Source organism: Brassica rapa, chromosome A02 (genome assembly GCF_000309985.2).
Source record: "Brassica rapa cultivar Chiifu-401-42 chromosome A02, CAAS_Brap_v3.01, whole genome shotgun sequence".
Classification (NCBI taxonomy): domain Eukaryota; kingdom Viridiplantae; phylum Streptophyta; class Magnoliopsida; order Brassicales; family Brassicaceae; genus Brassica; species Brassica rapa.
Genome location: NC_024796.2, coordinates 15,611,421 through 15,625,387, shown reverse-complemented (window position 1 = coordinate 15,625,387; position 13,967 = coordinate 15,611,421). Strand labels below are relative to the sequence as shown.

General features: G+C 37.5%; 4 protein-coding genes across 4 annotated transcripts; 1 reads left to right on the top strand and 3 right to left on the bottom strand.

Annotated features, from left to right (window-relative positions):
- Nucleotides 1-24: 24 nt before the first annotated feature.
- On the top strand, nt 25-1,307 carry LOC103853268 (probable 2-oxoglutarate-dependent dioxygenase AOP1). Its single transcript, XM_009130186.3, has 3 exons — nt 25-450; nt 512-839; nt 921-1,307. The coding sequence occupies exons 1-3, from the start codon at nt 74-76 to the stop codon at nt 1,209-1,211; spliced, it is 996 nt and encodes a 331-aa protein (XP_009128434.2). The 5' UTR covers nt 25-73; the 3' UTR covers nt 1,212-1,307.
- LOC103853269 (gibberellin 3-beta-dioxygenase 4) lies at nt 1,262-2,831 on the bottom strand. Its single transcript, XM_009130187.3, has 2 exons — nt 2,134-2,831; nt 1,262-1,942 (listed from the first exon to the last, which is right to left on the bottom strand). Exons 1-2 carry the CDS (start codon nt 2,589-2,591, stop codon nt 1,345-1,347), a joined length of 1,056 nt encoding a protein of 351 aa, XP_009128435.1. The 5' UTR covers nt 2,592-2,831; the 3' UTR covers nt 1,262-1,344.
- A 1,914-nt stretch (nt 2,832-4,745) lies between these two features.
- On the bottom strand, nt 4,746-10,062 carry LOC103853267 (gibberellin 3-beta-dioxygenase 2). Its single transcript, XM_009130185.2, has 2 exons — nt 6,653-10,062; nt 4,746-6,134 (listed from the first exon to the last, which is right to left on the bottom strand). Exons 1-2 carry the CDS (start codon nt 7,129-7,131, stop codon nt 5,537-5,539), a joined length of 1,077 nt encoding a protein of 358 aa, XP_009128433.1. The 5' UTR covers nt 7,132-10,062; the 3' UTR covers nt 4,746-5,536.
- Nucleotides 10,063-11,035: 973 nt separating this feature from the next.
- LOC103853265 (katanin p60 ATPase-containing subunit A1) lies at nt 11,036-13,921 on the bottom strand. Its single transcript, XM_009130184.3, has 7 exons — nt 13,539-13,921; nt 12,913-13,399; nt 12,441-12,638; nt 11,999-12,243; nt 11,754-11,912; nt 11,596-11,683; nt 11,036-11,523 (listed from the first exon to the last, which is right to left on the bottom strand). The coding sequence occupies exons 1-7, from the start codon at nt 13,664-13,666 to the stop codon at nt 11,242-11,244; spliced, it is 1,587 nt and encodes a 528-aa protein (XP_009128432.1). The 5' UTR covers nt 13,667-13,921; the 3' UTR covers nt 11,036-11,241.
- Nucleotides 13,922-13,967: the final 46 nt, after the last annotated feature.

Genomic DNA, 13,967 nt, shown 5'->3' with positions numbered 1-13,967 from the left:
TAAATAGAACGTTGGTATTCTGAATCTAATCTATACACTAATCTTTAGACTCATCATCCCCCAAGACGCTCGAATGGGCTCACATGAAGAGCAGTGCTTACCAATACTAGACTTCTCCCGCGAAAAACTAGTGCCAGGCACGACTCACTGGATCACGATCAGAGACAGCGTGCGAAGAGCCATGGAGGAGCAGGGTTGGTTTGTGGCAGAGTTCAACGGCGTCTCACCAGACCTCAGGGAGGACTTGCTCTCCGGCATGAAGGATATGTATGAGCTGCCGTACGAGGTCAAGATCAAAAACGAGAACCACAAGGCCTCCCATGGCTACATGTCTATGGTCGTCGACGATTACAGGATCCACGAGAGTTTGGGGATCGATTATGCAACAGATCCCCAAGCTTGCAAAGACTTCTCTAAATTACTTTGGCCGCAAGGAAACGATCCCTTAAGGTAAAAAAAATCATAACTCTTTATCATTCCATTTCTGTTGTCTAAATGTTTGATTTTGCAGCCAGACCACACATAGGTACGCAGCGGCAGTAGCGGAGCTAGACCAGACAGTGATGAGGATGCTGTACGAGAGCTATGGAATGGACGAGAAGAAGCACTCGGCGAGCCATTCCGAGTCAACTCGGTACCTGTTGAGGATGCTGAGTTACAGGAGACAGAGAAACGGTGAAGCAAACACGGGTTTCGTATCGCATACTGATAAGAGCTTCATGAGTATCCTCCACCAGAACCACGTCCTAGGTCTCCAGCTCAAAACCATGACCGATCAGTGGGTCGGGTTTAACCCGTCGCCGACAAGATTCGTCGTTCTCTCCGGCATGGGTCTCACGGTAAAGTCTAGTTAAAAATATAAAACTTAAGCAAATGATTTAAGTTATAACTGAATCTTGTTGTTATGGTGGTTGGTGAAGGCGTGGAGTAACGATAGGATAAAGCCGTGTTACCACAGGGTGGTGATGAGCGCAGATGAAGTTAGATACTCTTTAGGTTTTTTCTCCTTCCACAAAGGGACCATCCGTACGCCGGAGGAGCTCGTCGATGACCAACATCCCCTTCGTTACTACCCTTTCGAGCACGACGGTCTCCTCCGCTTCTACGAGTCTTACGTCAACTCCATGAAGAAATCCAGCGAAGATCTTCTCCAGTTATACTGCGGAGTCAAGTCAACCCCTCTGCTCGGTGATCATTCTTTGCCACCGTAATAAATGTATCCACACTCTAACGTGTGCAAGTTTATTATCAGTGTGTTGAGAAAAATGATAATAATGTATTATACTAAATGCAAATTTGATTCGCAACTTTAGTTTTAGTTTAAAACATTCGAACAGAGGAGATTCAATTGGTGGCATTAACCACTCTAATTGCGTCCAATGCCTTGTCGAAAACCTCAAATTTGATTCGGAGATATTCACTCCAAGTAACTGGCCGGTATAGACACGGTCCAACCGGACCAACTATCTTTGATATTGGACTTATCTCCACTTCACCGGCTGGACCACCCCACAGATACGCTATCGATATTCTTGACTTGGTTCGGTTAACCCTTGCTCGGTGAACCACGCTAGGAAACTTCCCATTCGATAGAATGTGAAAGAGGTCGCCGATGTTGACCACAAGAACACCAGGAATGGGCTCTACCGTAACCCAACCGGACTCTTCTTTGAACACTTGTAGCCCTCCCATGTTGCTCTGGTGCAAAATGGTTAGGAGACATGAGTCGGTATGAGCGGCTAGACCCATGGCTCTTTCTGGCTCAGGACAAACCGGGTAATGGTTTAGTCGTATGACGCTTTGGCCCATTTTTGATTCAGATTTCTCGGTCTTCTTAGCCCATTCGATGTCGTCTACGGTGACACCAAGTGATCCTAATATGCATGATAGAAGTCTGCTTGCTAATTTTTCCATTTCACCCTTGTACTCTTCGATTATTCCGCTGCGCATGAAAAACACCCAAAAAAGACTCAAGACACCGTTGAGTGTTAGAAAGCCAAGATCTAATCATAATTTATAAAGTTAATTAACTTTCATGTGAAAAGCTCATAATCAGTAATATAAGTTTCATTTCATTTGAAACACTTTTGTAAACTATCCAATACATGTGTGTGGAAGTGTAGTGGACGTTACCAGTATTTGGTGTAATCACGGGGCCAAATAGTAAGGAACTGGTTGCGGTAGGAGCCGTCGGCGATTGTCAACCCTTCAGACCACATTTTCTTCTCGAAGAAAAGAGAGATTCGAGGTTCTCCGTACCCACTAACTCCTTTATTAGAGGAAGCAGCCTCGAGTTTCCTCTCTGACGGCATATCGAAAAAGGTTTTGGAGAGAGATTCAACATCGTCGAGGAGACTTTGAGAGACCCCGTGGTTGGCTATCTGAAACGCTCCCCACGTTTTGCATGCATTTCCTAACAAATTGGTGACGTCAGGATCGGAGAGGTCGATGACCGGAATGGACTCTTTCACTGCGGCGGAGGAGGGAGGGAGAATGGAGTCAGCAGCGGTGAGTTTCCAGGTGAATGAGTCTGGGAGTGTTTGGAGACTGCCTAAGTTTCCAATAGACACATCTTCATTTATTGAAGGCATGGCTGGTGCAAATTGAGGGTGTTAGGATTTGGTAAGATTGGGATGCTCATGATATATACAATTACTTAGGATATATATACACAGAACACACACATATGTTATGAATATATGTTGATCACAACAAGTTTAATACATGCATATATGATGAGGATAAATCCTTTTTTGATTCTTGTCCTTTTCTGGAGCTACACATGTTAAGGTCTAAGCTAGTGTATTATGGATTGGTAGAATACATCATCTTATTGGGTATTTCTAGTAATGTCAAATGGGTGGGCTATAAATGGGTGGCCCGTGTCCAAATAGATATGGACCGAAATGGACAAGCCCATATTGAACCATAAATAATTTTTGTCCAAATGGGTGAACCCAAATACATCTATGGCCAAATTTGGGCTTAACCAGTTGGACAATGGGCAGCCCAATAAGCTTAAATGTCTAGGGTTAGGAAATTAGGGGAAAACACGATTTCTTTTTTTTTTTCTCGTCTCCTGCGATTCTTCTTCTTCTCCTGCGATTCTTCTTCTCCTTCTTCGATTTTCCTTCTCCTTCTTCGAGTCCTCTTCGCTCTTCTTCGCTGTCTCTGATTTCGTCATCTCTCGAGGTTTGATTTTGTCATCTTTGAACTGTTTATGTGTGATTTGTGTTATGGCTTTTCATTTTTAGCTACAGATTCGATGGTGTTGATTCTAACTTAAAGCCTAAGGTAATAAATCGTTTAAAGTCATCTGCTTTCAAGTGTGTTTCGAGAATGGGTTCTTTGTCTTGTTGTAATTTGACAACGTATATACCTTAAGAAAAAATGAGTAATAGGTTCGCCCGTGATGATATCTGAGGGTTCTCCATTAGCCACACGTTCAATATAAGGCTTAACATCTTCGTAGGTAATTGTTAAAGTCATCTGCTTTAGAGTGTTTCGAGAATGGGTTGTTACCTGTTGTAATCAGAGAGATTGTTGATTGAATCGGATCTGTCTTTTGGGTTTTGTAAAGTTCTTACCTTTATGATTTGGGCATTGTTTAAAACCTATGGTAATCGTTAAAGTCATCTGCTTTCTATTGTGTTATGTGTTAATGATTGAGTTTAGCCTTTAGTAGATCATGTCAATTTTTTTTCTCTTTGTTTGGTTAGGTGGTGGAAAATCATCTAGTTTGAAGCTGCTATTGTTGTTGCTTTTGTTGATGTTGCACCTCCCCTTCCCTATTGCATTTGATTGACAAATTCAAGTCAAGGTGAGTCCTCTTGTTGCTGCTTAAATCTATAGTTTCAGAACGTATTTTATATGATGTGTTCTTTTTGACAACATTAGTGCTGTTAAATAATAAATAATATTTCTTGCCTTCAACTTGAGCGACGCACGTAGGCAACTTGATATATTTTGGTATAAGACAAATGAGAGAGATGGTTTGGTGGCATAAAAAATACGTGGGTTTCAACTTAAGCACCCAGGAAACTTGATATATTTTTTATCAAGCTCTCATCTGTACAAGCTCTCATCTGTTAGGGGACTACTGATTTTGATAGCTAATAATGATATCTGTACAAGCTCGGTTTTAGGGCAGTAGGGTTGTTCTCTGCAGACACTTGTTATGTCTTGTGTGAATCATTTGTTTAAGTAGAGTCGCTCTCCTTGGAACACTGATATTCAATTAGCTTGTTTGGTTTTATTGCTCAGCTTTATTGCTTGACAGTTTAAGTAGAGTCGCTCTCATTTGTTTAAGTAAAGTCATTTTTTGTTATATTATATATGATATGGTCATCATCGATTCTTGACTTTTTGTTGATATCATTATATGTTAGGTGATTCTGAAGATGAAAATGAAGAAAATGAAGGTGAATATGAAGAAGAAGAACAAGAACAAGAAGATGGTGGAAGAAAGAAGAAGAAGGTGGTGACCAAGTGAAGAAATGAAACTCTCTTTGTTATAAAACAATATTGTGACTTGTGAACTTGTGATTTGTGAACTTATGTATTTTCACTTTTCATTGTTGTGTGAACTTGTGTGTTTTTTTATCACTTTGAACTTATCTTGTGAGTTGTGACCTTATCTTGTGTGTTTTTTTTTATAATTTTGAACTTATCTTGTGTTTTTTATAACTTTGAAACATGAAGTTTAAAACATAAAGATTAAGTATATCATATTTATAAATCTTTTGAACTGTATCTAGCATCTTTAAAATTGAAAAATTAAGAATCTTTGCATCATTAGAACTGAAATTATGTTTTTTACATTAAGTGGGCATATGGGCCGTCCATGGATAACCCAACAAATCATGGGCTTATTTGGTTATGGTCTCATTTGGACATGGTTCTATTTGGGCTTCGACCAAAAATGTCCAGCAAAAAATGAAGCCCATTCGGACACACCCAAACCCGCCCAACCCGCCCATTTGACATCTCTAGGTATTTCCAATTAAACCTAAGCAATTTGATTGGATCCACGTATTAATATTGACAAATGTTGGTTTCTCTATATTGATTATGTAATATTACTTATAACTTATTGACAATAACTCGGATAATGCCATTTTCCAAATAAAACTAGCAATTTGACTGGCATGTTATGGTTAAAACAAGTGTGTTCATGCATGGTGTGAGTTACAAATTGTTGTTTTGTCATTATTACTTTATGGAGAGCTTTTAATGACCCCAGGATTTGATTCCTTTAGAGATAAGTACTTATTTATTGCTTAAACATCAAAATCTACCAAGTTTCTGTAGTTTTTTTTTTGTTGATAAATAAATTTAACATTTCAACAAAAAAAAAACATCAAAATCTAGCAAGTTTTCACATTCTAAATAAAAATGGCGGGGGGATAGGAAATGTACCTTGTTTCATGTATTTTATCCAGTAAAATGCTCGTGTAATGAGGTAAAATAAAATATTAATTATTAATCATATTACCCAGATAAAAGCTGTACAATAATGAAAGTACAAATGTAAACATCAAGATATTTGGTCTGAAGACAGATAGTTTCTAATAAAGGAAAGAGACTGATTAAAATGAGTAGCTTTGGTTGCAAGGTACTGCTTCCAAGTAAGAGATGGGTAAAGAGGAGAATGGAGAGGATCAACGAGTTTGGGAAGCGGAGAGATCATTAGATCAGAAGGTGGACCCCACAGGTAAGCCATGGAGAAGCGAGATCGGAGGTGGTTAACCCTAGCTCGATGAAGCACGCTCGGGAATATTCCGTTGGTCAAAATGTGGAGTAAGTCACCGACGTTGACCACTAGTGAGCCAGGGACAGGTGGCACGGTGATCCAGCCCACGTCATCCCTGAAAATTTGGAGACCGGCGGTGTTGTTCTGGTACAGTATGGTCAAGAGAGTTGAGTCGGTATGTGCTGCGAGACCCATTGCTCGGTCCGGTTCTGGACATATTGGATAGTGGTTTAGTTGGATAGCTGCTTGTGCTCCTTGAAAGTCTGAAATGGGACCGGCCCATTCAATGTCTTTTTCCTCAACTCCAAGTGCGCCTAATGCCAGCCACATCAGCTTGGCTGCCAACTTTTGCATATGCTCCTCATACTCTTGAATAATTTTACTGTTGAATCGATGTGACAATCAGATGAAATCTTAAAACGTATACAAATCTTTCATACAAAAACTGAGACAGCCATAATCTATTAATGCGCCCATCAGCCTTTTTTCCTACCATAAATGCCATTATATTTTGTTACTGCTTACTATATAGTATACAGATATCCCACTGATCGTTGAGACACATATAATCTTTGGTGGGTCTATCAGCTTTCATTGTGCTTTTAACTAAACTTCAACATGGCAAGATATTTCGATTTCTATTTTTCCTTTTTCGGATTATTCCTACTCGTATCCATAAAAAAATAACGAAATATATAATAGTCAACTGTAATGTACTAACGTCCACTAATCTTATTTTTTGGTTGAGCCGGGTTAATCTTATTTTTTTCCTTTAAGAGAAGTGGATATATATGTTGATATGCTATTTACGGTCTGTTGTTACAAGAAAACGAATCTTAGATAAAGATATATAGTTTTTCTCTTGTCCCAAAAAAGAAGAAGATAAAGATATATAGATACCAGTATTTGAGGTGCTGCCTGGGCCAGAGTTTGTGGAAATCATCAAGTGGGGAACCAATAACTGTGAAACCTTCGGACCACATTTGTTTGTTGAAGAAAGAAGCAATACGAGCAACCCCGTAGCCGGAGATGCCATCCTCCCGTCGAGCCGCCTTGAGCTTCCGGTGGACGGGAAGCTGGAAAAGGCTTCCAGTGAGGAACTCAATGTCGTCGAGAAGCCGTGAGGGCACTCCGTGGTTTGTGATCTGGAATGCCCCCCACGTGGTACAAGCATGGCCAACACGAGTGGCCACGTGGGGATCGGAGAGGTCGATGAAGGGTAGAGATTCGTCGGAAGAGGAGGCGGAGAAGAGGAGATCGTCTTTGGGGGTCCATGTGTAGGAGTCTGGGAGGTGACGGAGGGATGTGAAGTCGGGTGAGTTTGAGAGTGGGATGTGAATAGGATGCGATATGAACACATCGCTTAACGTTGAGTGCATGATTGGATTGGTATAAAGGTTTATAGATAAAAATTTATTAGAATGTGAGTATATTATTTTCTTAGCTAGTGTTCCCTTTTGGTATGAATATGATGTTTGGTGGAGAAGAGGAGTAGGAGTCGGAGGGTATTTATAGTAGTCAAGACTGAAGTGTAGTGAATGAGCGTATTGGATATGTGAGGACAAAGGCTCCTTCTAATCTCATTCTTATTTGGTTATAAAATTCTTCCTTTTCTGTCCAAATAACTTTCGTTTCTAACTTAGATTTAACGATTTTGTTTGTATATGTCTGTATGTTTTTTTTTTGACTAAGTGTGTGTCTGAATGTTTTTCTTTTCTTTTTACAGAATATGCTAATTTGCTATTTTTGTTGTGTATTCATTTTAGTTTTTATAGGAGAGAACAAAAAAAAAGACAATTCTTAGCAAAACAAAAATTCAAGAATGTCCTTAAAAAAATGTACTTTCCGAATATTAAATGTCAAAGGTATATGTTATTACGCTTTAATAATCAGGTTTACATTAAAATAATTAATTTGCTCCACAACTTTACAAAAGTACGTACAATCGCTTAAAAATATTTTATTATGGTAAAAATACAATAATTTTTTATTATAAAACAATCGCTTACAACAACAAAAATCTGCCAAGTGTGGAGATTTACTAAAAAAAACCTATAATTTTTTTTTTAAATCTACATTATATTGAAGGTGAGTTTACTTTTGTGTTCACTTATAATCCGGTCTAATAATCTAAAAGTTCGATAAAAAGACAATAAGGCACAAAAGATTAAAGGCTCATCTTGAGTTCGGAGAAGGATTAATCTGACATGACTTGATCAACCCAAAACATAAAGAAAATCAAAACATTGAAAATGGTCTTCAAAATGTCGGATACTCACAGAAAACTATGCCACCGTTACGATTCTTTTCCTAACAACTATTAAAGAAAATGCAATGAAAAAGGAAAGGAGGGATCCAAACTTCTTTTTTATACTAAAATTACTTTTGTGTTCACTTATATACTTGTATATATTGTATCACAGTCGAATAAGTTTATAAAATCAATAACATATATTTTTCATATCAAAGTTATTAGTATATAATCTTCTAGAAATTTCTGATCATGTAGACTAAAGCTAAACCCTATAATTTTACTAAAGCTAGTTCGTAATCGCAACTCAAAAAAAAAAGCCGTCAAAACTATATAGAAAAGAATGGTATTATTAAATTTCTCCCAAACAGTGTTGTTATTATATATCATTCCAGAAGAATAATCAAATTTACCTTTTAAACACAACATGGCATTAAGGAGATCAACTCATGTGCCAATGCCATGAGGCTATGACCTCTCACTAAACAGCAAACTCGTCTCTCATGCCTCAACTAAATAGCAATTTCGTCATTTTGGTTGCTCTGTAAAGATAAACATGAATGATGAATCTAAAGAGAAATTGTTAGCCATCATGCTTACCTCATAAAACGAGATCATTCTATACAAATCCCACTTACGCTTTCTAATGAAAAGTTGGTATATATATAATGTTCCTATAAAGAATACATGATGCGTTTAATTTTCTCTTTTTGACGTCCCACCTGGCTCTCACTAGTCTCTAGCAAGAGAGACGACAAAATACGAAAGAGATTTGCCACTTGATTCTTGTGGCCACTTAATTATTCTCGAATATATCTAAGAGAAACCGCCTAATTTACAGATATAGTAGCATTCCTAACCCAGCAAATTAAAATGAAAAAAAAAATATCAACTTATAAAGTTAATGAATGATCAACCATTATTTTGAAAGTTTATCCTTTAGGCTAAAATATGAAATTATTTTATTGATACATAAGTGATTAAAACATAAAATATAGAATTCAAATTTCAAAATTTTCTCTGATCGTTAGAAATGTTTGTAATAGCAAACTACTTAGTTTTTTTTTTTTGTGGGGGTAAATCAAACTACTTATACTACTTAGTTTTTGTCCCATAATTTGGAATTTAGTTGGATTTCAATCCAATCTTTTTGTTTTTTAATCAATTTTTTTTTATTTAAACATAAATTCTTTAAACATTCAACGACCGTGAGAAAATTTGTACAGTGTTTTTTTTTCTTCTTTTTCAGTTTAACTGGAAAATATAAACCAAGAGTTAATTAGATTAACTGAAGGTTCTAGTGTAAGTCATATACATCTAGATAGCTTATTATACAGTTTCTTGGTCTAAGTTTGTTTCTCTCGCACGCTGTGCTTGGTATTATTTTTCTGATAAATTAGTTATTTGTTATTATGATTTCTTGATTACTACGTAAGTTGTACGTACGATAATTTGTGTGGTTGACTTGTTGTTGTTGTTAGGTTTCAGCACAAGAACATGTGATATATCTTACAAACCGAATCTATATATGGAAAGACAACACACATAATTAAGTATATAACACATGGATATGCACATCATCACTTGCATTTCATGAGTACGTGTTCCTCAGCTAATCACATCTATTTCCATCTCATCACGAATTCACGATCACAGCAATTATATTTTATACTTATATTCACTCCAATTGTTTCTTACATCAGAATATATAATGATACTTTGACACTCGGAATCGTTTTAACTTTTGCGTTTTTCTGTTAAGTCAATTCAATATCGAACATATATAATAACAACACAATCAAGGAGTTGAAATGCCTTTCTGACATGGTTGATAATACTCCACGTTGAAATAACGCCTATCTTTCATATCCATCTGACTTGTTTAATTTGGGTTCTATTATTAAAAAAAAAAACTGTTCCTAAGGTATTTGATAATATATGTCGGACTCTGACCTCTTCCACTCATAACTCAATGTTTTTAGTTTTAACTGATTAGAGAATTTAATATCCTGCTGTTCAGCATTTTGAATCCAGTTTCTGAAAAATTATTTTTAATTAAGCTCCACTTAGGGATGTTCAATTCGGATATCGGTTCGGTTTAGGTTCGGTTTTTTTTTTGTTTTTGGTATTTCGGTTAGTAAAATATAACTACCATTCTGAATCCATATTTACTTCGGTTCGGTTCGGTTTATATACCGTCGGTTTTCGGTTATACCAAAAAAACATAATTATTTAGTTTGAGATCATATTATATGAACTTTAAAGTCATATTGTCAACACAGTCATTTATTAAAAATATATTACATGTTCAAATAAATGAACAAAAAAGTAAAAATGCTTCTACCATCAAATAAAATAATCAAATCTAGAACTAAAATCAAAGCTTGAAATTTTGAAAATAAAAATATGAAACAAAACAGAAACATAAAAGAAAATTTTTTCCACTCTTCCATATTTAGTGTTCATTAAAGTCATGCTTTTTCAATTGAACACGAAACTCTGTTTGTTTACAGATAAGAAAAAAGTTGTGAAAATTTTCCATTAATTATTGTCCATCAAATTTATAATCTTCATATTAATTTAGTAAAAACTAAAATAAAACAAAAAGATCAAAAGAAGACTTAAAAAATAAAATGTCTGAATTGTGATGTATTGTTATTTAATTATAGTTTAAGTGTTTTACAAATTAAAGTTCTTTGTATCTATAAAATTATGGTAATAGTTATTAACACAAATTTAACTTATGTAAGAAATAGATTTTCATGTATTGTTATAAAATAGATACATATTTACATGTTTCTACTTTTAATCGGTTATGTTCGGTTTAATCGGTTTAATCTGTTATATACCAAACCATATCAAAATCCTACGGTTTTTATAAAATTATATATATTCGGTTTATATGGTATATACCAAAACCAAATCATATTGTCTATTTCAGTTCGGTTCGGTACAGTTCGATTTTATCATATTGAACGGGCCCTAGCTCCACTACTACCCTTCATTCCAAAAGAGACGTAGAAAAAAAGAAATTTTAAAAGGAAAGATTTACTTCATGCAAAAACAATGAAAAAAGAATACAATAATTTCTTCGGAGTTGGATGGAATATACGTATTAGAAACAACAGAACATGATCAAATTAATAAATAACAATAATATAAACAACAACACAAATAGCACACACATTCTTTGGGTTTGAGAGACTAACAATGAGAAAAAATGGTTAGTTCCAAGGGTTTAAGCAGATCCAAACTCAGAGAACCACTTCTCGTGTTTCTCGATATCGGAGGAAGACACACTCGGCTGCACCTTCTTAATGGCCTCTTCGAAATCACACATTGCCACAGGATCGTTTGAGATATCGTCCTTTGACATGTTCTTTATCTCATCCCTCGTTTTCCCTGCTATCTTACGTCTCATCCCGTTCATTGACGCGTCCCTGCACACGTTTGTCAGATCGTCTCCACTGTATCCTTCCGTTCTCCTAGCCACATCTTCAATGTTTACATCACTCGCCACCTGAAACACCCATCCATTACATTGCATCGAGCAAACAGAGATAATTATTAGTATTCATATCACAAAACTAACCTCAACTGTTCTCAGATTGATATTGATAAGAGCCTTGCGACTTTCTAAATCTGGAAGTGGGATGTATATACGTTTTTCCAGCCTCCTCCTGCATGAGTATTACGAGCTCAAGAGTCAGTCAGCAGTCTCATTGTATTTGAGCAAACAAGAATACGTACCTGAGAGCTTCATCTATGTCCCATGGGAAATTGGTAGCTGCCAACACCATCACTATTTTGCGACTTCCATCTTCATTTGTCGCTGTATTGCTCACTCCATCTACTTGGACTAGGAGTTCCGATTTCACCCTTCTTGACGACTCATGCTCTCCAGAACCCCTACATCCATACACACATTCACCAATTTACACATGGATTCAACCCGGTCTTGAAATCAGTCTCAGTGTGGTGAACAAGAGAATTACCCCCGAGAATTGCAAAGAGAGTCGATCTCGTCAATAAAAATTGTGCTTGGAGCATATGCCCTGGCAAGATCAAACAGGCATCTCACCATCCGCTCACTCTCTCCTCGCCATTTTGAAGCTAATGTAGCAGAAGAGACGTTGAAGAAGGTGGTACCACATTCTGTTGCAACCGCTTTTGCCAACAGAGTTTTACCTGTTCCAGGAGGACCAAACATGAGTACTCCTTTCCACGGTCTCCGGATACCCTGAAGAGAAACAAAAAAAAGATCAATCAAATTAAGCATCCTCCACAACTGGAGATTAAAAAAAAACATTAAGACTGAAAGTACATAATATATGAACAGACACTTTTCATTCTCTTCATAATTTATTGGTTGCTCCAAAGCGTAAAAATAGTCTTTAACGTATAAATACATATTTGGCAGCACAAGAAACAAAGTACCTGAAAATATTCAGGCATCCATAAAGGAAGGACAACAGCCTCCTCAAGGAGTCTTTTGGCTTCAGACAAACCTGCAACATCATCCCAACGGACACCAGGAGTAGAGTCCAACACATCCCTTTCAAGCATAGCAGCCAGGTCTTCATCAGGTCCCTCATACAATCCCCGTTTTGACTTGCCGTCTTCAGCATCCCCATTCTGATTGATTATATCATCGAGAAAGCCACAAACTTTATTAGTTGATAGCAATTAAGTGGAACCAACTTACTCACAGCATCATCATCATACATAAGAAAATAGAACACCAACTTATCAAGTCCCCAAATATGGAATCCAGCACTAGACATGAATACATGATTACATCACTAGTCCTACTAATGCATAAGAAGTTAGAACGGAAACGCCATAGCTAACTTCAACTATTTACAGTAAACCATACATACACTAAAAGGCAGGAAAACATAAAGCTTACCGTGGAATCAGGTTTGGTAGATTTGGAGGCAGGTCCTTTCTTTCCGGAAGCAGAAGAGCGGGCGCTTGCAGCAGCAGACTTACTGCCTCTTCCACCACGGGAAGGTGGAGTAGTCCGTGTAGTAGGGCCAGCAGCACCAGCACCAGCACGAGCCCAAGCCCCATCTTGAGGAGACTTTCGCATACCAGGCCTGGCGGGTCTTCGGGTAGAAACATCACGGGTGGGAGGCCTCCAGACATCAGGATCATCCATGGGAGCACCAGAGGAGGAGGAGGAAGTAGGATACTCATCCAAGGGCTGAAAGACAAAGGAAGATCTGGTACTATTGATGGGCGGAGAAGCAGCACGACTACGACCAGTGGGAGCTTCCTTAAAAGCTCTCCTCTCTGCATCCAACTGCTTCACAACTTCAGTCTCTTCCATTATAGCCTTCTTAACGTTCATCCATTTAGTCCGCGTCATAGGATCATCAACGCTGTTTAAATGCCTACAAACAGTAGAGTCTTCAGAACCAATAATCTCATCATCTCTCTTTCTCTACACACAGTTGTTCCTCGTAGAATCAAACTAGCTAGGGATCGAAGAAATTAAAATGTAGATAAAAGAGAGAAAGGAGGTAGAGTTACTTGTTGATCTGAGCAAGGGCGCCATCGAAGAAGATGACAGAAGTGTCGTAGGAACCTTCTAGTGCGTATTCTCTCGCTAATTTCAAGTGATCTTGTAGACCCGCCAACGAGTTACTACTACTTCCCATTTCCTCTATTTCAATACACAATCTCTTCGAGTCTCGCAAATCTCGGGACCTATAAATTTTCCCCCCTTCTCTCGGCTCTCCAGATTTACGAGACTCGCCGGCGAAGTTGGAACCGATGTGGAAGACGACGTCGAGAAGAAGATGAAGATGGACATCATGTAAATGGTCCACTCTCTCTTTATTCGGGTTTATTTCAAATTTAGATCCAGGCCCATTTACGGCCCACCTTAAATCCAATAAAGTTAAACAATCGATTCCTTACAACTTTATTCTCTTGTTTCGTTCAAAAATTAAAGTTTCA

What these genes read in the sequence shown, in the direction of transcription:
- LOC103853268 (XM_009130186.3), top strand. Translation starts at nt 74, where the DNA reads ATGGGCTCACATGAAGAGCAGTGCTTACCAATACTAGACTTCTCCCGC. An exon ending in CAAGGAAACGATCCCTTAAG is followed by an intron (nt 451 to 511) that starts GTAAAAAAAATC and finishes TTGATTTTGCAG; the next exon opens with CCAGACCACACATAGGTACG. An exon ending in TCTCCGGCATGGGTCTCACG is followed by an intron (nt 840 to 920) that starts GTAAAGTCTAGT and finishes TGGTTGGTGAAG; the next exon opens with GCGTGGAGTAACGATAGGAT.
- LOC103853269 (XM_009130187.3), bottom strand. Translation starts at nt 2,591, where the DNA reads ATGCCTTCAATAAATGAAGATGTGTCTATTGGAAACTTAGGCAGTCTC. An exon ending in CGTGATTACACCAAATACTG is followed by an intron (nt 1,943 to 2,133) that starts GTAACGTCCACT and finishes TTTCATGCGCAG; the next exon opens with CGGAATAATCGAAGAGTACA.
- LOC103853267 (XM_009130185.2), bottom strand. Translation starts at nt 7,131, where the DNA reads ATGCACTCAACGTTAAGCGATGTGTTCATATCGCATCCTATTCACATC. An exon ending in AGGCAGCACCTCAAATACTG is followed by an intron (nt 6,135 to 6,652) that starts GTATCTATATAT and finishes TCGATTCAACAG; the next exon opens with TAAAATTATTCAAGAGTATG.
- LOC103853265 (XM_009130184.3), bottom strand. Translation starts at nt 13,666, where the DNA reads ATGGGAAGTAGTAGTAACTCGTTGGCGGGTCTACAAGATCACTTGAAA. An exon ending in GCCCTTGCTCAGATCAACAA is followed by an intron (nt 13,400 to 13,538) that starts GTAACTCTACCT and finishes TACTGTTTGTAG; the next exon opens with GCATTTAAACAGCGTTGATG. An exon ending in CTACCAAACCTGATTCCACG is followed by an intron (nt 12,639 to 12,912) that starts GTAAGCTTTATG and finishes ATAATCAATCAG; the next exon opens with AATGGGGATGCTGAAGACGG.